At 40.9% G+C, this 23,123-nt stretch overlaps 1 protein-coding gene and 2 pseudogenes across 1 annotated transcript; all 3 read right to left on the bottom strand.

The window, feature by feature from the left end:
* Positions 1-823: 823 nt before the first annotated feature.
* Positions 824-5,554, bottom strand: LOC117931976 (annotated as a pseudogene).
* A 13,993-nt stretch (positions 5,555-19,547) lies between these two features.
* LOC117931975 lies at positions 19,548-21,237 on the bottom strand (annotated as a pseudogene).
* Positions 21,238-22,032: 795 nt separating this feature from the next.
* On the bottom strand, positions 22,033-22,693 carry LOC117932482 (molybdate-anion transporter-like). Its single transcript, XM_034853746.1, is given in 2 exon segments — positions 22,033-22,348; positions 22,350-22,693. Coding segments are annotated over 2 exon segments (615 nt in total). The 5' UTR covers positions 22,679-22,693; the 3' UTR covers positions 22,033-22,062.
* Between the last annotated feature and the right edge of the window lie 430 nt (positions 22,694-23,123).

Here is a 23,123-nt window from a genome sequence, read left to right as displayed (position 1 = left end):
ATTCTTTTAAGGATATGTTCGAACTTTTTTTTTTTTTTTTTGGAAATAATCAAACCATTTTTCTAATTAGCTTAATGAATTGATTTGCGTCATAATATTGTTTATTATTTTGTATATTTTGTAATATCCCTTTTATCATGTCCCTGTTCTTTTACGTTATGCCTAATTCATTTGGTAAATATCCTTAATAATTAGTTAAACACTAAATAAGGAGTGACTTTTAAGGTTTTTCTTTCTTATTTTCATTTTCATTTTTTTAAAAAAAAAAATAATAAATGGTAACTTTAACTTTTCAATAATCAATTAATCAAATTTTTATAAATAAAAATGAATCTCGTCGTCGAGTAGGAATGTACATGAAAAATATAAGTTTATAGTGGGTTAGCGGGTTTTACTAAATGATTAATGTTTGTGTTTAATGTGAATGAGTTGCCAAATAGTAAGTGTAGGTATTGAAGTTGAAGGTTAGATTGCAAAACACACATAGGGCTTATTGGAAGCAGCTCCATGAGAATGAAGAATAAAAAATTGTTACGACTATGTATCTTTCACAGCCTTAAATCATGCATTGAATTTCAACAAGAATGAGCTATACCTCATGGCATATATATATATATTCTAGTCAATTTTCCACGAACAAAATGATATGAAAATTTTTCAGGAGTTCAGTACTTGCTTGTAGCCAGACAGCCTGCTTAGTTGCTTCCCCAACATCATTGAGACTCACCACATCTATAAACCACTCATCTTTTAACCTACTGCTACTGCTGGTTGAGCAGACTTGAGGAATTAGCAGTTACTAATGCATTTTGCCCACCATGAATTATACATTGCAGACGAACATGGAAGATAGTAAAGAATCTGAAGCTCCACTAATAACAACACCCTCCATTTTAACATGCAGTAGATAATCCAAGGCTTTCTGTGTAACAATCTCACCTGGGATCATTACTGGAATCCTTGGTGGGTATGGGCAAATAAGCTCCTCGCAAATCTCTCCAAGGCGGTCTCTGACGCTCACTCTCATTTTTCTTGCAAAGAAGGCCTCTCTGGGACTTAAGCACATCTTGCTATCAGCAAAAGGCGGACGATTGCTATTCTCCACCCTCTCTTCCACTCCTTGAATTGGTAAGGAAGCAGCTGATAGATCCTTTATTCCTGACACAAATGTAATGGATCGGGTGTCCACCAGTTTAGAAACAACTCCATAATCCCTGTATTGGATTTCATCTGCTTCATAACCAGATATACCAAGCTACCGTACACTAATAGTAAGCCGCAGGGGATCAATGGGAAGTTAGAGAACCTCTGACATTCCAAGACTGAAATACCTAGAATTTCTTTTATCAGATTTGTCACTTCAACCACTAATTCCAGGGCTTTACTGAAAATCATTTCAGGGTTTTCACTTATTTGAGCTTTGACAGCATCTAATGATGCTAAGAGCAGATAACTAGGGCTAGTACATTGAAGTATTTGAAGAAATCTGCAAAGTCTTTCCCTATCTACAAGACTTCTTGACATATGTAACATTGATGATTGCGTAAGAGAGCATAGAACTTTGTGAGTTGATTGTACAGCAAGATCAGCCCCTTACTAAAGGGTTGAAGTAGGAAGCTGGGGATGAAAACCCAAATGGGCTCGATGAGCCTCATTAACGATCACAGGAATTTTATGAGAATGATAGAGCCGAGAATCTCACTTAAATTGCTGTATATACCATGATATGTGGGGGAAGTGACAAAAACTGCAGCAACTTTTCGACCTTCCTCCAAGCCCTTGATTGCACACTCTTACCTGTAATAAGAGCATCTCTCATTATATATGGATATAGTTGAACCAAAAACATAATGGTTGTTACACTGTAAATAATAAATGAGGCTGTTGTAACAAACACTCCTTCCATTTGCTTTGTTGTTAAAACTTGTCAACATTATTTGAGGATTTTAAACTATTTCATCCAATCCAAACATACAAACTTCTATGAGAGCTGTGTTTCAAAGAAAAACAGAAACACATGCTTCACCGGTATATTGCATGATTCAGAAAGCAACAACCATGACTAAAGTTATTGCAGACTTTTGCCTATGAAGGAGTGATCCCACAAGCAATATCCCAACCAGAATCATACTCAGGGATGATGAATTTTGGAAGTGCACTAGATAATACCATTGCTGAAATGGCTGATATATGGGAATTTCGAGGGAGATCAGGGAGTCTCTAGGGGAACAAGTAGCTATAATCGCAGTTTGGATTCCGCAAGTAGTACCCCTAACACAAAACCATGTTTCTGATGACCCAAACAGTTTGGCTGCCTGTATTTGTGCATCTAAAATGGGCCCTTCAGGAGCAAAGAGGTTGTCGAGCTCCAGAAGCTCTGGTAAGTTATGAAGGTCTTATGCCAATGAGCTGAGTTAATGAAGATGGGGCAACCGGTCTATTATGCCCGGGGAAGTGAAAAGTTGCATCATCTTATCCAACATCTTGCCCCACTACCTAAGGGAGTGGGGCTACCTTGTGAAGCTATCCCAAAATTGAGAATAACATTGTCCATTGTGACTGTCCTAGTGTTCCTTGTAGTGCTTCTCTTATCATGCTTGTTCCCTATCTCTATGATGCTTCTTTCCTATGAGACACTTCAAATAGTTAACAACTTTAAACTAGTAAGACATTTTGGCTTGTAAATAGAGAGATACAATCTTGTTAGCAACTTTTGATAGATAAGCACATTAATTCTGTTATTATTATTATTTTTTTCATTTAAAGGCAACAAGGAAGCCTCGATTGGAAATAAAATTATTTCTCTTCGTGAAGTAAGAACCATCTCTTCCTCTTTCTTCTTCTTCTTCTCATTCTCAATATACACATAAATCGAAATGAGATTAAACCAAACCAGTTGATGCTAAGCCAACTTGAGTCAAGTCTGTCTAGCTTGATTGAAGTCAAACAACCTTCTTCCCTACTTTGTGCCTCTCAGAGAATCCATCTAGCAATGATGAAACTGGATGGACTCCTTTCTTGCACAAAAGGATGTCCTGACAGTTGGTTCGAGCACACCCCTCTGAAGCTCAAGTCAGGCAAGAATAACTCAAGCTGCTTAGTGGAAGAGAGTGAGTATGCGTGTGCGCGCGTACCTTGTTTGTGCTTTTTGGAGGGTTTATATAGGGCTGATGAGACCACCATTATAGTGCTAACTAGGTACCTTGATTTTCTTCTGTAATGATGATTATCCTGCAGGTGACTAGGCAATCATCACAGTTATGGGCGGATGGCAGGTGCCATTAATTGACGTGCCATGATCTTGGACTGTGTGGCTACCTACCATTTCAGCCTATTGACGTCTAGGATTATGTGCAACAATTAATTGAGATGGACTTGCGGGCTAAATGGAGTCTCATCGAACATTCGCATGTCAAGTGTGAATGATCATGCATGCCAACAGGTCTTTAAGACTTGACTGGACAATCCTTCCCGTTTAGGGAGTCCGGACTCCCATTGCCGTCTAGCCCTGTAAGGGAAATGAACCTTCTCACGCTTAGTGCCAGTTAGAACTGATATTGGTCCGGACAGAATAATCCGGATGGGTTGCATACTTGTGCTAGATGATCAATGTGTTCGGGCTGGAAAAGAGACACGTGGAGGGGAGCCCCTCCACAATGCCCTCTTAACCTGTCTACCTATGTTTGGACAAGTAGGCGTTGGGTAGAGATGGAATGGGTTGTATGTCTCTTCAAGTCACTTGGGCGCTTTGGGACCATGTCACTTGAAGTAGCAATGATAGGTCACATTCATCGAGGACACCTGTTAGATGGTGCGCCGCTTTGGGATGTGTTTCCAGGTGGCCTATCTTTTGGGATTCCTAGGGTTTTGGGTCCTTATAAATAGAAGGGCCCCACACCCCTTAGAGTAGTTTTTTGGTTTTCAGTTTTTCCCGCTGTTAGAGCTTCCTCTTATTAGTTTTTGCATCTGCATTGTCTTTACGCCTTTCGTCACTCGCTTTCCGCTATTTTTGGCCACCGTTCTCAAGCCTGCTGCAGGCGGACTTCCTCTCACTAAAGAACATTTATCTTTGACTTCGATAAATCCCCCGTCATCCATCATTTTTCCTGTTTTTCGTTCATTTTTGGGACCATGCCAGCAGTTGTTGATTATAGCCAGAAAATGGACGTTCTGGCGTCTAGATTCTAGGATTTTTTTTGGTGTTTTTTTATTTGGAGAAGATGATTGTAGTATCCCTCGAACCTAGGGTTTTTCAGATTCTTCTTTTTGTTTCTTCATTATTGGTACACTAAATGGTCGATTCAGGCATTTCATCCTACAATCTTCGTGGTGGCATGACAGGGAAGACCTTTCTTGGGGCTAAGGCTTGCTCTACAAGTTTTGTTAGGTGCTCCATTTAGGTTCCTTGTTGTGCAACTAGGGCACCGCCTAACGACAGATGGGTCAGGTGACTGTCTCTAACAATCTACATTGTTCGCGCAGGTTTCCACGTGGCCTAAAGCTACTCAACATGTCGATAAGAGGAGGTGTCGCTTCCACTAGTAGAGATGGTAGGGCCTAGAAAGGTGGCCAAAAGGGCGCGGGAGCCGGGCACCTTGGGTCAAAGCGCCTAATCGATCTCCTATCTGAACAGGAGTTTTGGGCTTGCTTCGGTGTCCCGAATAACGTTTCCATTCTCTTGGTAGACAACGAGCCTTTGACCTCTAAAAAATAGTCCCACAACGCCACTATTTCAACAAGGAGCAATTTAATGCGGGACTCCGTTTCCCTTTGCCTTATCTCTTCAAGCAATTTCTCCACTTCACCAAGATCCCTCCAGCCTTTCTTCATCCAAATACTATTCGGGTGCTGATAGGATGCAACATCCTGGACATGCTCTACCAGCTGGATATTTCCTTGTTGGAAATTCTGTTTGTTTACACGGTGAAAATGAGTCGGAAGGAAAGGTTTAGCCTGTCCGCTCATATCCATTCCCTCCAGCTAGTGATTGGGCTCTTAGATTCGAACAAGGGCGGGACAAAGGGGCATGTCCTTGTTTTTGGCCCTTGGAGTGGTCTGTATGAGGGGTCGGAAAGAGCCTTTTATCCACGACGCTCATTAGAGATTCCGAGTAGGATATCTACCTATAACCTTTGTATGTCCTTTGCAATTGTTTCTTCTTGGCTATGAATCTATCGTTGATCTTTCTATTTGTGTGGTGCAGGCAAGGACAAGAGGGGTCGTTTTGTGGAGTGGGTTGAAGAAGCTTCTTTCACCCAACTCAATAAGCTATTTAAGATAGTAGCATCCAAACGGGACCACTAGGTTCTTCTATCGGACAAGAACATATAGGCTATAGTCAAAGAGCCCAAGCCGTTCATTCTCCCCTTACTCCCTCAATTAGCTTCTCGATCCCTGGTGCCTGACGAGCACTATGTTCTGAAGGACTTGCCTTTTTATGAGGTCTCTCACTTGGCGGATTCAGAGGCACGCCAGGCCCGTCTAGAGCAAAAGGAGAAAAAACGTCAGAAATAGACACTACTCCGACTATAAACAATCCGACCTCTAGCTCCATCGTCCGACCTCTTGGCAAGAAGAAGAAAAGACCTATTGTTCAGTCTTTTCAGAGGGCAAGGACTCGCCATCCGAATCTTTGTTTTCCCCATCAACTTCATCTTCTTCAACCGCCAGCACCGAGCAAAAAACAGGGGTTGAACTGATGGTGCCTCCCATCGCCTGCGAAGAGGAAGAAAAGGGAGACATGGTTGCAAACTTGAGGGTCGATTTCAAGGAGAGACAACGCAAGTGCCTGTCCAAATCCATCATGGTAAACCTTGCTCCCTCTAAGAGGCCTTGTCCGGAGCTTATCTGCTTGGAACCTATCTCGGCCCTTGCACTGGTGTCAGTGCCCTCGATTACTACTGTAGGCATCATTTCTGAGTTGAAGGAGAGGCTTCCTTCAATCGAAGGTACTACTCACCATGAGCCAAGGAGGCCCTCCCTTGGTTTGGACCACCTTAGTGACGAGTTGATTGAGTGTGTGGCTTCCTTTCCTTCCCGTCCAAAGTCATCTCACATCCTCAACTGGGAAGAGATAACTGAGTTGATGAGGTAGATCCCTTCCTTCACTGAGAGGGAAACTCATGTGCAAAATTTGGGGGTGTTATTTTTAGCCACCCAATTTATCCCGATTGAGATGGAGAGCAACCCCAGTCAATCTTTCATGGCCCGACTCCTATTTGGCACTCCAGACACCGTCATTTCCTACATCCTGCCCATGTAGGATTACACGACTTTTGAGACGACGAAAGTGGTAAGCCGCTTTCCTTTTCTATTAATTATGCCTTAGTCTTTGATTTCTTAACAATTTTCCTATTGCCCTCTCAAGTGATAACTGGGATTCAGAATCTAATACGGCAACGTGCTCAGCTCTTTTACCAAATGGAGGCTGCCAAGACTATGAGGGCATACATTGCCCACGATATGGGTGGCAATAAGGAACTCAGTGCCAGGCTGGAGGTGGTAGAGGGTGAGATCGTTGTTGCCCAGAAACTTGTTGATGAAAGGGTCGGGCTGCTGAGGAATGTAGAAGAGGGGAATAAGGTAGCCAAAGCTGAGGCTCGCCGGTTGGCAGAGGAAAGGGAGGTGATGGAAGCTGGCAAGAAAAAGGTCAAGGAGAAGATTGAGCGACTAAGACAGAAGCTACAGGAGCTCCAGGCGGTGTTTACCGTTCAGAAGGAAGAGTTGGAGGTTGAGTACTAGAAATATGTGGATGACATGTTCTTCTATGGCTATCAATGCTATATGAAGAAACATGACATTACCCAAGATACTCCAAACTTTCCTTCGGATGATGAGGACGAAGCTGTAGGCAGCCCTGCCTAGGGCGAAGGAGATGTTGCTGGAGCCGATCCCTCTAATGGGCAGGTGTAACTTTTGTTTTTGTTTATTTTGGCCAAAGGCGACCTAGATTGAGAAATTTGTAGAGACATTAACTATTTTATTCACTTGAATATATCCATTTTTTTTGTTAGCTTTTCTCATTTTGTGTTCATGAGCAGACTTCAGTGATACTACTGCTTTAGATTTGATACATTCCAAGGGCAGAGCAGAGGTACGTCGTCTAGTGTTTGGAGATGGTATGCCCTTAAGTCCCTAACCTTAGTCACAACATAGAGCCCTTCCCAATTAGCCTGAAGCTTTCTGGCTCCTACTTTGGTTGTGTTCTCGAAGACTCTTCTAAGGACTAGGGTTCCTGTCCAGAAAACTCGTGGTTTGTGCCTTTTTTTGGTAATGAGCGATTGCTCTCTAGTGGTAAGAAGCCATACGGATAGTCGCATTTTCTCGTATTTCATCTGCCCAATCCAACTGTCTTTCGAGTTCCTCATTGTCGTCTCTTTGACTTTGCACGATCGTTTTGGTGGTAGGCATGCCTATCTCATTCGAAATAACGACTTCCATTCCATAGGCAAAGGTGAAAGAGGTAGTTCCTTTTGGTCATCTAGACGTCGTCCGGTAAGCTCACAAAACTTTGGGCAGTTCATCCACCCATTTCCCTTTGGCTCTTTCCAGCATTTTCTTTAGTGCAGTCAGTAGGGTCTTATTTATTGCCTCTAGTTTCCTGTTGCTTTGAGGATAGCAGGGTTTTGAATATAGGTTCTTAATGTTTAACTCTGAGCAAAATGTTCGGAAGACAATGTTGTTAAATTGTGGTCCATTGTCTACCACAATCGCTTGTGGGACTCCGAATCAGCACACAATGTTTTTCCAAGCGAACTTGGAGACATATTTTTCCTTGATGCTAATGTGGGCTTCTGTCTCTACCCATTGTCTGAAATAGTCGGTTGCTATGAACATAAATTTCTTTTGTGCTGCTGCAACGGGTAAGGGGCCGACTATGTCCATCTCCCATTATGCAAACGACCAAGGACTTGTGACTAGATTGAGAGCTTCAGAAGGCACACAGGGGATGAGAGCGTATCTCTGACAACGGTTGCACCTCTTAAAATAATTTTTAGCAACTTGCTTCGTGGTGAGCCAACAGTACCTTGCGTGTGGGCACGATGGGCTAGAGTTCATCTGCTTGGGTGATTGCCGCACTCGCCTTTGTGGAGTTTGGCAAGGACATATTTAGTTTCCAAATCGCTCAAGCATCTTAGGTATGCCCCTTTAAATGACCGTCTATAAAGATGGTCATTTGATCAGAGTGAAGTGGGCGACCTATATGCGAACTTTGTGCATATGCTTCTCGTCTTCTGGTAGTTCTCCCGTCTTGAGGTATTTCACAATGCCGTGCATCCATCTAAGGTCTGCCTCAATGGCACTACATTTTGTCTCTGATTGAGGACGTGGCTTGGAGGTAGACGGGCAACATTACTACCTCTCTTATAAGAAAAGTGACAACTATTTCAGCTAGTGCGTCAGCCTTCAAATTTTACATCTGGGGTACCCGTCTAATCGTCCATTCGTCTAACCTTTTCAAGCGGTCTTCTAGCATAGTGAGATAACAAGACATGCGTTCATCCTTTGCTTCGTATTCTTTTTGAATTTTCTTGACTATTAGTCAAGAGTCGCTACGTATTTCCAACTTTGTTGTAGTCAAAGTAAGGGCAAGGTCTCACCCAACCAGGATAGCTTCATACTTTGCTTCATTGTTAGAGGTAGAAAAGTTGAGTCAGATAGCCTACTCTAATAGTTTTCTGGTTGGTGACTGTAGAATCAGACTTACTCTAGAACCGGAAACTCTAGATGCTCTGTCCACATGAAGTGTCCACCATTCCTCCCTAGGGGACTCAATTGGATGTGTTGGTTTTTGAGGGAGTTTGGCTATAAAGTCAGCCATGACTTGTCCTTTCATTGCTAATCTTGGCTAGTATTTGATTCTAAATGCACTCAACTCGATGGCCTATTTCAACATTCATCTGGACAGATCCGATTTGTGCAGGGTGCTTCAGAGTGGTTGATTTATGAGTACAATCACTTGGTGAGCCTGGAAGTACGGGTAGAGTTTATGGGCGGCACTTTTCAGGGCTAAGTTCGTCTGCTCCATTCTGGAGTACCGGGTCTCTATGTCTACCATTGTTTTGCTCATGTAGTAGACGACCCTTTGTTCTTTATCTCGTATGTGTCGAAACAGAACAACACTGACCGCACAATTAGATATGACCAGATACATGTAAAGCTATTCGCTAGACTGGGAGTTGCTCAAAATGGGTGGCTCAGTGAGGTAGCACCTGACTTCCTCATACGCTTGCCTGCATTCATCCATCCAGCCAAACTTGCTTGCCTCCCTGAGCGTGAGGAAGAAATGCCTCAGCTTGTCTGTGAAACGGGCTATGAAACACCCTAAAGCAGCTAGATGACCCGTGAAGACAACTCTTTTTTGCTACTCGGGGCAAGTGTTTCAAGGACGACTCTCATTTGATCTGAATTAACTTCGATTCCTCTTTGGGTTACCATAAACCCTAGAAACTTTCTTGCATTGACACCAAAAGTGCACTTAGCTAGGTTTAGCTTCATGTTGTATGCCCGCATCAGGTGGAACGTTTCTTCGAGGTACTGGGCGTGTTCATCTCGAATTTCGCTTTTCACAACAATGTCATCAATGTAGACTTCCACAGTGCAGCTGATCAAAGGCTTAAAGATCTTTGTCATCAATCTTTGATTGGTAGCACAAGCATTCTTGAGCTCGAACAACATGACTTTGTAGCAGTACAACCCATGAGGTGTGACGAGAGCTGTCTTTTCTTCCTCTGATTGGAACATGAGGATTTGATGGTATACAAAGAAAACATCTATGAAGGAAAGCATCCGATGCTCGGAAGTGGTGTCAACTATTTGCTCTATCTAGGGTAAGGAAAAACTATCCTTTAGACATGTGCCATTTAGGTTGGTGTAATTGACACAAACTCGCCATTTCCCATTCTTCTTTGGAACGATCACCACATTTGCCAACTAGTCTGGATATTCAACTTCTCTGATAAATCCAACTGTCAGCAATTTGTCAATCTCTGTTTGGATGATTTTCTACCTATTTGGATAGAAGCGTTGAACCTTTTGTCGTACGGGATGTGAGCAGGGTATGATGTTGAGCCAATGAGAGGCCACAGATGGATGGATTCCCGGCATGTTAGAATGAGTCCAAGCAAAGACGTCTTTGTTCTGCTGAAGCACACTTCTGAGCAGTTCCAATTCATCCAGCATGAGAAATGAGCTAGTATAGGTGATTTGATTTATGTCATGTGAAAGACACAATGATTGGAGTGGATCAGTAGCAAGCGGGTCTTTCTTTGCCAGGTTCAGTAGTTGTTGTTACTCCTTTGTATTTGATGGTTTTGGACATGCCTCCTCACTAGTTGGGCGTCCGGAATCTATTGCCACTTGATAGCATTGGCATGCGACTAACTGACTGCTAAGAAGGTCGATTTGTCCGTCCTTGGTGAGGTAGCTCACCATCTGATGGTATGTAGAGGGAATGACTTTCATTCTATGAAGCCATGTGCGTCCCATGATGACGTTAAAAGGGGATAAATATTCTACCACTGAGAATTGTGTGTTCAGGGTGACTAGGCCAGCCTGGACGGGCAATACTACGTTACCCTGAGAAGTCGTCGTGGCTCCATTGAACTTGAATAGTAATCGCCTTGGGTTCTCTAGGATAGACGATGGGTAACCCATTTGCTTGTAGGTTGACATTTGTAAGAGGTCAGTTGAGCTACTTGGATCAATCAGAACCCTTCTTATGTCAAAATCGCTTATTCCTAGTGTTAGGGCCAGAACGTCTTCGTGTGGTTGTAATTCCCATTTAGCATTTACTGGAGGGAAGGTAACTATGTCATCGATGGGGTGCATGCTCCCTTTCGATAAGTTGTGCTGAACAGAACTGATTTGTTTTCTTATAGAGGTCGCACGAAGCAACCTTTTCCTTTTTCGTTTGGAATTGTATCTCTTGTCGGTGGGGTCTCCGTGAATGTAGTTGATGACAACTTGGGAGTTGCTGAAGCCATGAGGGCTTGGACGACTAGATCTTGAGCTGTCTTTCTTTGCCCGCCATTTATGCAGACATATTGTTTCAGGTGTCCGACCCTAATTAGTATTTCCACTAAGTAGTGGAGACTTCTGCATTGTTTGGTGGTATGGCCATGATCTTTATGATAGGCGCACCATCTGCTCCGATCCTGTTTAGGCAGATTTGTCTTGATCTGCTCTAGCCACCTGAAATTAGACAGATCGCGGATCATCGAGAGGAATTTTTCGTATGAGATGCTGAGGGGGGTCAGACTAACTTGATTTGGCTACTATTAGCCATCCCGCCCCTTGTTATTTTGCCTCGATTGGTTTGAGGGCTTAAAGTTTCCTACATGGTCGTGCCTAGTCGGACGATTGGTGACCAGAACTTGTTGAGTAGCTCCCAGACGTTGTCCTCGAGCATGGAGTACTTATTTGCCCATCTGAACAGGTCCTCCATCATTGTTGGCAGTTTTTTCGCAAGATACTCAAAGAACGGTGTAGGGTGCTTATGTTTTGCTTATGATGAGTAGAACACAAGTAGTGGCCTACAAAAGCTTCCGATAAATCCTGAAAATTGTTCATGGAATGCTTTGGGAGGTGGTGAAACCATGAGAGAGCCTAGCCATGTAGGCTAGTTGGAATGACTTTGCAAAACAGTGCATCATTCCCTATGTCAAGGGTCATGAGCTGCTTGAAGTGCATGATATGATAGAATGGATTTCTTGTTCCATCATATGTCATGAATTTGGCACTATGAACCCCCTTGAGTGCTCATAGTTAATAATATGGGGGTCGAACGGGGTAGAGAGCATGTCTTCCAACCGTCAGCTGACGGAGTCGGGTGGAGCTTGATCCGTTAGAGTCCCCGCTTGTTGTTGCCTTGGCGAATGAGAGGGCCACTTCAAAATGATTGCTGTAGTTGAGAGACCTAGACGAGCCTCCAGGGTTTCTACTATGCATGGTTTTTCCCCTATGCCAAGTGTCTGAGGTCCCAACCGGGCTCGCATTGCATCAAATAGACGTGACTTCCTGTCGGCTTCCTATTTGTTGATACCTAGGTAGAGTCAGAGCTTTTGTCCAACTACACCTGGCAGGCTGGTGAAAGCTCCTCCTCAGACCGCATCATGTGATTGTTGGAAGGGAACTCTGCATTCTCTGGGAAAGACGCCTCATCAGCACGTCTTGAGGCTATTCGTTGGCTTTAGGGTTATTGGCTCTGAGAGGGGCCTACTGATGACATCTGGGCACACAACTCTTCATTCTCTTCCTTGATTCACCTTGTTTGGCGAAGCAGAGATTGCATTGTCTAATCACTTTCCTACTGGTGTCTTTCCATACTTTCACGTCAAGGCAAAGTAGCCTTCGCTACCCATGGTTGATGATCGGCTTCTAGAGGCTGTTGACATCCTTAATCGTTCTCACAGACAGTGCCAATGTTGATGCTAAGTCAACTGGAGTCAAGTCCGTCTAGCTTGATTGAAGTTAGACAACCTTATTCCCTACTTTATGTCTCTCAAAGAATCCGTCTAGCAATGATGAAACTAGATGGACTCATTTCTTGCACAAAAGGGTGTCCTGATAGGTGGTCCGGGCATGCCCCTCCGAAGCTCAAGTCAGGCAAGAATAACTCAAGCTACTTAGTGGGAGAGAGTGAGTGTGCATGTGCGCGCATACCTTGTTTGTGTTTTTTTGGAGGGTTTATATAGGGCTGATGAGACTTCCACTGTAGTGCTAACTAGGCACTTTGATCTTCTTCTGTAATGATGATTGTCCTACAGGTGGCTGATCATCATAGTTATGGGTGATTGGCAGGTGCCATCAGCTGGCGTGCCCTGATCTTGGACTGTGTGGCTACTTGTCCTCTTAGCCTGTTGATGTCTGGGATTATGTGTAACAATTAATTGACATGGACTTGTGGGCTAAATGGAGTCTCATCACTCGTTCACATGTCAGACGTGAATGATCACGCACACCAGTAGGTCTTTAAGACTTGACTGGATAGTCCTTCCTATTTGGGGAGTCCGGACTCCCATTGTCGTCTAGCCCTGTAAGGGAAATGAGTCTTCTCATGCCTGGTGCCAAATAGAACTGGTCTTAGTCCGGATAGAATGATCCAGATGGGTTGCATACTTGTGCTAAACGGTCAACGTCTCCAAGTTGGAAAAGGAACACGTGGAGGGGAGCCTCCCACAAAACCTACACACCAATTGAAATGAAGACAACAACCAAAAATTGGTCCATTACCCAAGAATTGACTTGATACCCCAACCACGTCCATAACCACATCAAATTCCAAGCATAGAAATAGGACAAGAGAATCACCAATTAAGATAAATTTAGGTTGCTCATAGAGAATTAAGAGAGGGAAATAAAATATAAGTTTTGAATCAAAACCCTCGAATCAACTCTCCCCAATACAATTATTTAGCTTGTATTTTTTTTTTTAATCTTCGAAAGCTAAGAAAAACAACACATAGAATCTAATTTCTCAGAGATTTTCTCACAACCAAACAAAAAAGTTTGAAGATGCAAAGTAAAAAAATGGGTCTGGGAGTAAATACCCACCTCGAAATTACAAATCCTTAATCTTTTGCAATGCCTGGAAACTTTGTTATTGGCCAAGCTGAGACATAAACTCTGCACCAAAAGAGGTAAAAAAAAAATGTGGTGGGGTTCATTGGATTGAGGTGTGAAATACTTGGAAGAAAGAAAGCAAACGAGACCTTACGATATCAAAAGAAGTAGAAGTCAACATATTTAGGATTATTATGAATATGATTGGTTCAGTGAAGGCCCAAGCGTGCTTGGAAGACATCAGTAGGGTTAAAAAACCTAGAAGAGATGGGGCATGTGCAGGCACTAGCCGCACTACATAATGAGACCGACCACCAATACTAAAGCTCCATCAATTTCAGCCTTGAGGATAAGGGTTATGGTGGGAAAATGGGGGAATGTTAGAGCAACTATTTTGAAGCTACTCCAATTAGAGATACCTTATTGTGGGAGTCTCTAATATCAATTCTAGTAGAACTGTTTAGGCTGAGTCAACCACGATGAGCGAGCTTTCATGTTTAATGTTATTTTCCCTGCATAGTTTATTTTTGTGAGGTAAAGCATATAGAATCAAGAAAAAAATATTATGGAATCAAAGTGAAATTTCAATAAATAAATAAAAACATAGAAACTTGTATCTAAATTTTGCATTTTTTTCCCCTGGCCATTAGAGATTCCTAAAAGGCTAATCCATAATAATAAAACTACTCAACCCTTCCACTTTCATACTTTAGTTCACTTAGAGTTCTCCAACTTCAAGTCTCAGTGTATTTTTGGATTTTGGATGTTGCCAACTTGCTTAACCCCATTGATTGAACCACTTGACCTTACTTAGTAGGTGTATGGCATTACTCTCAAACTACCCTTGAGTGTAATCTTTTAATCCCAAATCTTAACATTATGTTTTACGGTTTTAAAATACGTCCATATGATTAAGAGAAATTCATACATATATAGCGTAAAGAACTTTTTTCCCTTGTCCAATATGGGATATCACAATCAATCCTCATGTAGACACAACATCCTCATTGAGTCTTGTAGGATTACGGGATCAAAAAAACTTACACTCTAATATAAAAAATTGACTCTAATATCATTTATAAGAACCTACTCCCAACTATATAGATATTGTTCGTTTTGGGCCCAAATGGTCATCATGGTTTTATCAATGAATCTTTTTCTATTACATCATGTCATGCTTTCTAGGGCTCAATCCTAACAAACTCCCACTAGCCTTAAAGTATGCTAGGAACACATTTGACACCTAAGCTATCCCTATGACCATCAAAGACTCTATTAGACAAAATCTTTGTGAAATGATTTCCTAGGTTCTTTTGAGAAATGATCTTCTCCATGGACACATCTCTTTTCATTACCATCTCATGTATCAATTGATACTTTTTCTTAATGTGCTTATCTTTTCAGTGGTTTTTAGTTCTTTAAACTATGCCATCATCCCATTGTTATCACAAAACAATATTAGGGATAATACGGCTAAGGGTACAATCCCTAGTCCCATTAGGAACTTTCGAAGCCAAACAACTTCCTTTGTAGCTTCAGAAGCAATAATATACTTGACTTCTATAATGAAGTCAACAATATATGATTGCTTCACACTTCTCCAACTAACAACCCTACCACCTAAAGTGAACGCAAACACGAAGGTAGACTTGTGAAAGTTTCTACCAGACTGAAAGTTCGAATTTGTATACCCAAGGGGTAACAACTTAACACAATGATACACCAACATATAATCCCTTATTCTTCGAAGATACTTGAGTGTATGCTATCGTCATCCCATGCTCCATGCTTGGATTGAAATATTATCTACTCACCATTCCTACAGTAAAGCAAATATTCAATCTAGTACATAGCATCACATGCATATGTCTACCCACTACTGAAGCATAGAGTACTATATGAAATACGTATGAATAGAGGAATAAAGAAAATTCTCTACTCAAATTGGAGTTTGTAACAAATACAAATGGAAAGGAATAACAAAAGTAATTCCATTTCTACCATTATTATGATTTTATGTATTTTAATATAATTAGATACTAAAAAAATAAATGGAATTAGGATTTGATTTGTTCACTAAAATAAAGCCATAAAAGTAAAAAAGAAAATAGAGTTTTTTTTTAGCACTTAACTTTTTTGTGGATTCCATTGTTCAAAAAATGATTCATAAAGAAGAGATAAATTTCGACATATTTTTCTTTTTAAGTATAATTCGTAGAATACGATTGAATTACACAAGGGTTATACTTTTTAAACATGTGCAAATATGACTATCTATATACTTGTCTCCTCATTTTTTTGCACTTCTATTTAGAGTAGCATAAGTCGTGCTCTATCAATTTTTTTTTCTATTTTCTATTCAATATATTAAATGAAAATTGAAGCATGATAATTTCCTATAAGCATCATATATGTATAAGATCATAAATTTTATATCTTTGTTAGAATTTAAGTTATGGGGTTTATATATATTCATAATTGCTCTTAAAATATAATTGATAAGTCTTTTTCGTTAAAAGAATAAAAACTAATTAGTTATATTATGTAACAATTTTGATTTTCTTATGTTATTGGGGAAACACAATTTGATATTTAAATCCAATGATTGTTCATGTCAATAGTAATAGGCAATGGTTCCAATTTGTCCTGAATTTTTAGCTTTACCACATTTGATTTTTCAATAGAAAAGAGAGGAAAATTTTATAGGTATTGTGTTTTGAGATACTACACAATCAATCAAAAGGATGAAATCCAATCTAAAAAAAAGAAAAATGATTTTTAGGAAAGGGATTTTGGAAAGTGAGTTCAAGATTCCTTATATAATATACTTATTTAATTATATATCAAATCAATATCTAATGAACTGAATGGATCCAAGAGGAATGAAATAAGGGATGGAGTCATAATAAGATCCCAAGACAAAAAAAAAAAAGGTATATGGGATGCATGTTTGGTTCTTATTGGAAGGAATCAACTTTAAATGACCTTTCATCTACCACTTGACACAATTTGCCACACGATGATCCCTAATTAACTTAAAATTTATAGTTTTAGGACATGAGGGAAAAAAGTGAGCATCTTAATTAGATCAATCAAGAGATGGGGGTTCAACCAAATATCTTTTCCTAAGCTAAGACATAATTGTTGAAAGACGATTGCTATATCTTTTAAAGGGGAAGTTCTAGGCGATACCATTTCTAGGCTTACCAATTATTTCTTAATGTAGGGAGAGAGAGATCGTAAGGGAAAAGTTACTAGAACTATATATGCATGAGCTATTTTAACCATGTAGATGCATTTTAAAACCATGATGGCCCTTTAGGCCCAAAAGGAACAATATCCATTTAAAACATACATGCCCCATATCACTTGCATTATACATGACTTGAGTGGATTAGGAGTTGCATAGAAGATCTAAGTCATGGGTCCCCTATAGAGTAATGAGTAGTCCACAATTAGTTCATGGATTGAGGCAATCCATTTAAGACTGTAGTACACTACCTCCTAATTGGATGGATGACTTGTCTCGACCATGAGGATGGTTTTCCCATCGTGAGTGCACTAGTGTAAGTGATGCATACTAGATAGGACCTATAGTAAATCATGACATAAGGTTATCAATTATCATGATTCACCAAGCTACTATACTACATGGACTTTCAACCTTGAGAGGATATTGAGCCTGTGCCAAAGTCAATAGGAGGCTTTGACATATGGGTGAGATCCTAAGGTGGTTACATATCCCTATATGGATTGGGTCACTGTTGATAGAAGTTGGTGACAATAAGTATTCTCAATAAAGGTACCATGATATCTCATGGATTGAGACAATGTGTCCCGAGCCCCTTAAGTGATCCAAATGACATGTGATCCATAAGACTATGACCATAACATTTTCTTTAGTATAAATTTGACATATGCTCCTTAGAGCTAGAGTATGTCAATTGATTACATAATAAGTGGAATATACAACTCAAGGATTAGAGAGGTAATCTTGATAGTTGATAGTACTACCTTGTTAGATAATGGATACTAGTTCATGGGGAGTCTACATGTAGTGGATAGTAGGTCACAAACCCGAGCTTCATCTCATTGTTATTGACATAGGGTGTTGGAGTGAAGTTGATTCTTTTTAGTGAAATGTTGAATCAACTTAAGAATTAGATTTTAAAAGAGTTAGTACTCTTATGGGTCCCAATGGTTCCCGCTTTGAGCTCATATACCATAATGACACGGTTTATAAAGGTTGGATTAGCTCTAGGTTTTTTTTTTTTTTTTTTTTGTGCATAAGGGTGTTTTGATAATTAGACAGGGTTGCACATGGGATAGTGAACAAAGGTCTTTGGATTAGACTAATTAATTAATTAGATGGTCTTATGTAGTTAATTAATCAATTAAGACCCATTTTGGAGTATATTAAGTGATTCAAGCTTTGGTGGGATCAAGTCACTTAAACTTAACAAAGAAAGCCCTATAAATACCCCTTAAGGGTTAGGGTTTTGAGAAAGTCATTTTCTACCTCTAGAGAAAGAGAAAGTCAAAGCTTCCTCCCTCTTATTGCCCACCCTTCGAAGTACCAAGATCATGGTAGGAGTCATTGGGTGAAAAATCTTGAGTGGACGAGACTTTTGGATACATTAGGCATCTTCTTCATCGCGCAAAATTGATTTTGGGAACGTTCAAATTATAAGTAAAGTTTTCTATAAAAATGTTATTCTAGATCTTGTTAATAAAAATTGTATTTTTATGCTTCTATTGCTAAGATCTAAAACATTAGGGAGTATTCATGTACCTAACCTAAACTTGAGATAAGGAATAGAGAAATCCAAGGTTCCCTACAACACCACCAACTACATGTGTTTTGATAAGTTAGTTACATACATAAATTTTTAAAGTGATGTTTTGTCGTCACCTTAACTACTGTTTCATGCAATTTTATTCAAAGTGGGAGAGGTTAAGGTCAACAATAGTAGTTTTACTTTAAGTAAGTTGGTGAGTTTTTGGAGGTAGTCTTATAACTTACCACATTTACCCCCTTAGCCTTGTTACTTTTTTGAATTTAAAACTTGTGTTCATGGCTACTGTGGACCCCGCATTTCGTGCTCAATGCGTTTCCCACTCGATGGCGAAACTCGATTTTTATTTGAAAATTTTGATTTTTATTTGATTAAGAAAACTGACTTGGAGTCGCCACTTATTTTTGTTTTATTTTTTAAAGGGTAAACAAAATAAGAAAAAAAAAACCCTAAGTGTGACTCCTTGTTTTGGAAAAGGTTGGTCTACGAAAAATCGGATCGGGTTCGGGGGTCAGGTTACTTATCGGGAAGGTACGGTAAAGACCGCAGCACCCCTTTAAGTCCCTAAAGACGGGTCTCTACTAACAAAATGAAGCTGACATGGTAATGGATGAATAAATCAATGAATACCCAAAGCGAATCATGCACATATGAGAGTTAGAAAATGCATGTAGACTAACCAGAGTGAGAATGAGTGCGTACCTGGGCAGTGAGCCATCATGCGCTATCACGAGAGGGAGTTAGTGCACAATCAAAGAATAATCTCAGGCATATCATAAAGCATAATGGATCAATCAAGTATGATAATCAAATCAATCAATCAATCAATAAAAAAAAAATCATGTATGTGGGGTCCCCACCAAAACCCGATTTATTTTCGAGTGAATCAATTTCGTAAATTCTATCACCAAGAATTACGGAAATAAATTCACGCTTATTTTAAAACATTTAAAAAAAATCATGGGAGTTGTGAAAAGTGTATGCCGAAGAAAATGGCAATGAATTTTATTGGAAAACGGATTTTTCGGGAACCTAAGAAAATGCTAAGGATGAAAAGTGGAAGAGTTGAAATTATTTGGAAAGTTAAAGATTCGGAAGATTATGTGCAAAATGGAGTTTGGGATTATTTAGGAAGTTAGAACTTGGAAAAAAACATTTGAAAATGGGGCTAGGAAATTATTTTGAAAATCAGGAGATGATAAGAGAGAAGATGCCATGTGGTCCCTTGATTGCATGCCAAAGATGGCCATGCGGCTTAGAATCACGTAAGAGTGGGCCCAAAGTAGGAATAACCACACAAGAATGAGGGGCCTGAGCTTGAGCTTGAGCCTGGGCATGTTTCCAGAGCCTCTGCTTGCTTGGATGGTTTCTTTGAACAGAAACATGGCAGGCTTCTCTAATAGGCATCTGCAAAACAAGGCTTCCTGAATAGTCTGCAATATCTCCCATTACATCCAACCTTCCAGGGGCTCTTGCTACAAAGATTTTTTCCTTCCAATTGAACAGTCCAGCAGCAGCAACTCGCTCCCATATCTTACGCTTCTCAGTATCCTTTCCAGAGTCATAAGCAGCATCCAATTTCGCCAAGCTCTTTAAGAAATTCATTGTATCTGAAAGGCCCTGAACATCTCCATGAAGAATATCAGAGTCTTCGGTGCATGAATTCATGAGGGAGCTTTCATCGTTCATTTCAATGGTTGGCAATCCAGTACGCAGACCAAGTTCATTTTCAGCGTTTGCATACCAATCAAGGATGCAGACATCTCTACCAGGTGCCCTTTGCAGTTGATAGCCAAGAACTATTGCATCTCGCAGTCTCCTTGCACCACTAAACTTATCTGATGCATAGTTTTTTTTCTATAGCAGTATCCTGCAATATTCGAGCTGCCACCTCACCACCATCAATGCCACTCTCATAGCATGGTTTCAAACTAATGGCACGTTCAAGGTAAGGTAACCAAGGACCGGTGAGCAAATCTCTCCTAATCATCTCAACACCACCTTGATAGTACTCAAGCATATTTCTCAAAAATGTTTCCTCATTGAAGTAATCTCTACGAACAAAGACAAATGGTAACTTGAACGCCAGAGCTTCACTTACAGTGCCATATCTAATTTTTCCAAGCATACAATCAGATGCTGCTATTAAGATCAGGTGTATACACATCTTTTGCAAGCCTCAGAAAATTTGGAGGAAGTTCATCCTTGTCGGAAGCACCACATACCAGGCAAAGTCAACCAGAAGGCAAGTACTCTTCCTTTAACTTCCAGCCTGCTGGCTGTCCACCAAAATTGAAGATAACTAGCTTCACATCCTCCCTAATTCCAAGCTCTTTCCTCACCTCCTTTCGGGATTTATGCAACCTTCTCACAACAAGAGGCACATCAATAACATCACGGAAAGCGGGCATTGGGCAGTATCTTGGAAGGCGGATTAGAAATTCACAATGAGAATAATACTCTGCTATCTGCCAAACTATCGAACGATGATGATTTCCAGCCGCCATTACATATTCAGCATATATGAAGTCCCAACTGGAGTTAGTGACACAAACAGACCGAATTCCTGCATCAGCTGCACTAAGTCAGCCTTGATGGAGTTTAGCCACTCTATTTCTGTTGCCAAAATAGAAGCTCGAGGTGCCACAGCTGTCTCAGAATACTTCTCCAGGGAGGCAAGCCACGCATGCATTGGAGGAGGTATGAAAATGAATGCATAGAGAATAACCAGGAAACGGGGATTGCAAATAACGAATTGGGTTGGTGTGGGGTTCGGAGATATGAGAGAATGCAATGATAAGGGTACGGTTATGGTGTAGAGAGAGAAGGGTGGCAAGAAGAAAAGGGGTAGGTGGTGATGGACGTTAATGGGTGCCATTGGTAGGATAGACGGTAGGAGATAAAATGGAAAATGAATTTGATAGAAAGTAAACTTCAAAAACAGATGTTGGATGGGAGTTAGCGAGATGATGGGTTAGTGGGGTGGTAGGTTGGAAGAATGGAAGGTGACCATGCGAATATAGAGATGGGAAGGCGACAGTGGGACCCAACAGAGACGCGGCTGTGAGTGGCTGCTACTCAAAAGGTGTGGCCCATTTCATATATGATTGGATGAATAGAAGGTCAAATCAAAATTTAAAGTCCAAACCCATCTCCTTCACTATGGAATCTGCAACTCCTTATTTGTCATCCATCACTATTATATTCCTCACTTTCATTGGTCTTCTGCACGCCAATAGAGCAGCTGCCAGGCCACTTGACTATCTCTCTTGAGCTTCCCATTAAAACATAAACCAGAGGCGGAACCACACTTGCGTACAGACCATATTGAGATGCGAGGTTCACCAGAGTTGCATATCCAATACTCTGGAGAATGCTTAAACTTGCTAGAGTTAAGCCTGCCATTAAATCGTTTCTGAACTTTTTGATGGTCCGGTAAACTGCAGTGATGAATGAAGTCCGATTCAAAACCCATAGAGGACTACTCTTCATTGTCTTTGGCTGAGGACATTGTAATGCAATTCGCCATGGCCGTGCTTGAAAACTGTAATTTCATGTCAGTGACAATAAGTCGCTGCTGATGCGCCAATCGAATCGGATGATCCATGTTCTTTAGCTGAAGTCTCTCCATACCCCAGGCTTCAATTCTTGAACCCCTTTTTAAAAGAAAAAGTCTCTGTGGTCTGTCATCTGGGCATATCACTCAGATGTTCAATGGCTCTGCCTCCATATTTTTATCCTTCATTGATGCCCAATCTTCTGTCCTTGACTCGTCAGCAATCACCATGAGCCGCCCTTGCAAGATAAATGCCACAAAGAGGAAAATCGAGCACATGCATAACATGACAATGATGGGGAAAGCATTAACATTATATGGCACGATGCACACAAAGATATTGAAGGGAATGAGGAAGAAGTTCATGATAGACGGCCAGAAGATCACCACACAAGCCTCGAATGCACAGAAACCAAGAAACTGGACACAACCACAAAAAAACAATCTGCATGTAACTTTCAGCTTTGAGTGATGTGCGGGCCAGCAGTCGAGGAGCAATAGGGCTTCCCAACATTGAAGTCGACATGAAAGTTGCAAAGATGAAACCATGGGGGATCTTCTCATCATTAGGGTTTAGAGCAGGAGTCCAGAGGAACACAAAAGTATATATTGAGCCTTCAAACAACGACTGAATTGCACCCAGCAACGCAGTTTCCTCCTCAGAAGCTATGGCAACAGTAGCTCCCTTAAACTGTGTGAGCGAGTCCTTGTTCTCTGAAGGATCACCGTGGTTTTCAGACCATGATGACAATATGACAGCCATACCAACAACTTTGAAAATGTCACAGACAACCATTGTTGCTCAAAGCCTCTCTTGTCGCGCTCGGCAACAAGCCATGACTCAAGTGCTGAAAACAGGAGAGAAATGGCGATACCTCCTGCGGCCCATTCACTATATAGCCACTTCCAGCAGAGAATCTCGATGTTCCAATGCTATTATGCAAGGATGAACCAGCCAAATGGAGACCCCCAGGTGCCTGAGATTCATCTTCTCAAGCTCTGATTCAACCCTGCTGCATCTATTTAATACCTATATACCCCACACCTCCTCCCAGATTCATGGACATCTGAAAGTCATTTTCATCCATCAAATGTTCTTCAAATCGAATCATTCTCCACCAGCGCACCGGCTCAGATTTATAATCTCAAAGCCTCGAACGTGCATTCAAGAGAAAACAGAGGAACAAAAGAACAAAACTACCAAGAAG

The sequence above is a fragment of the Vitis riparia genome, chromosome 15 (genome assembly GCF_004353265.1).
Source record: "Vitis riparia cultivar Riparia Gloire de Montpellier isolate 1030 chromosome 15, EGFV_Vit.rip_1.0, whole genome shotgun sequence".
NCBI classification, from domain to species: domain Eukaryota; kingdom Viridiplantae; phylum Streptophyta; class Magnoliopsida; order Vitales; family Vitaceae; genus Vitis; species Vitis riparia.
This window is presented reverse-complemented; position numbering and strand designations above follow the sequence as displayed.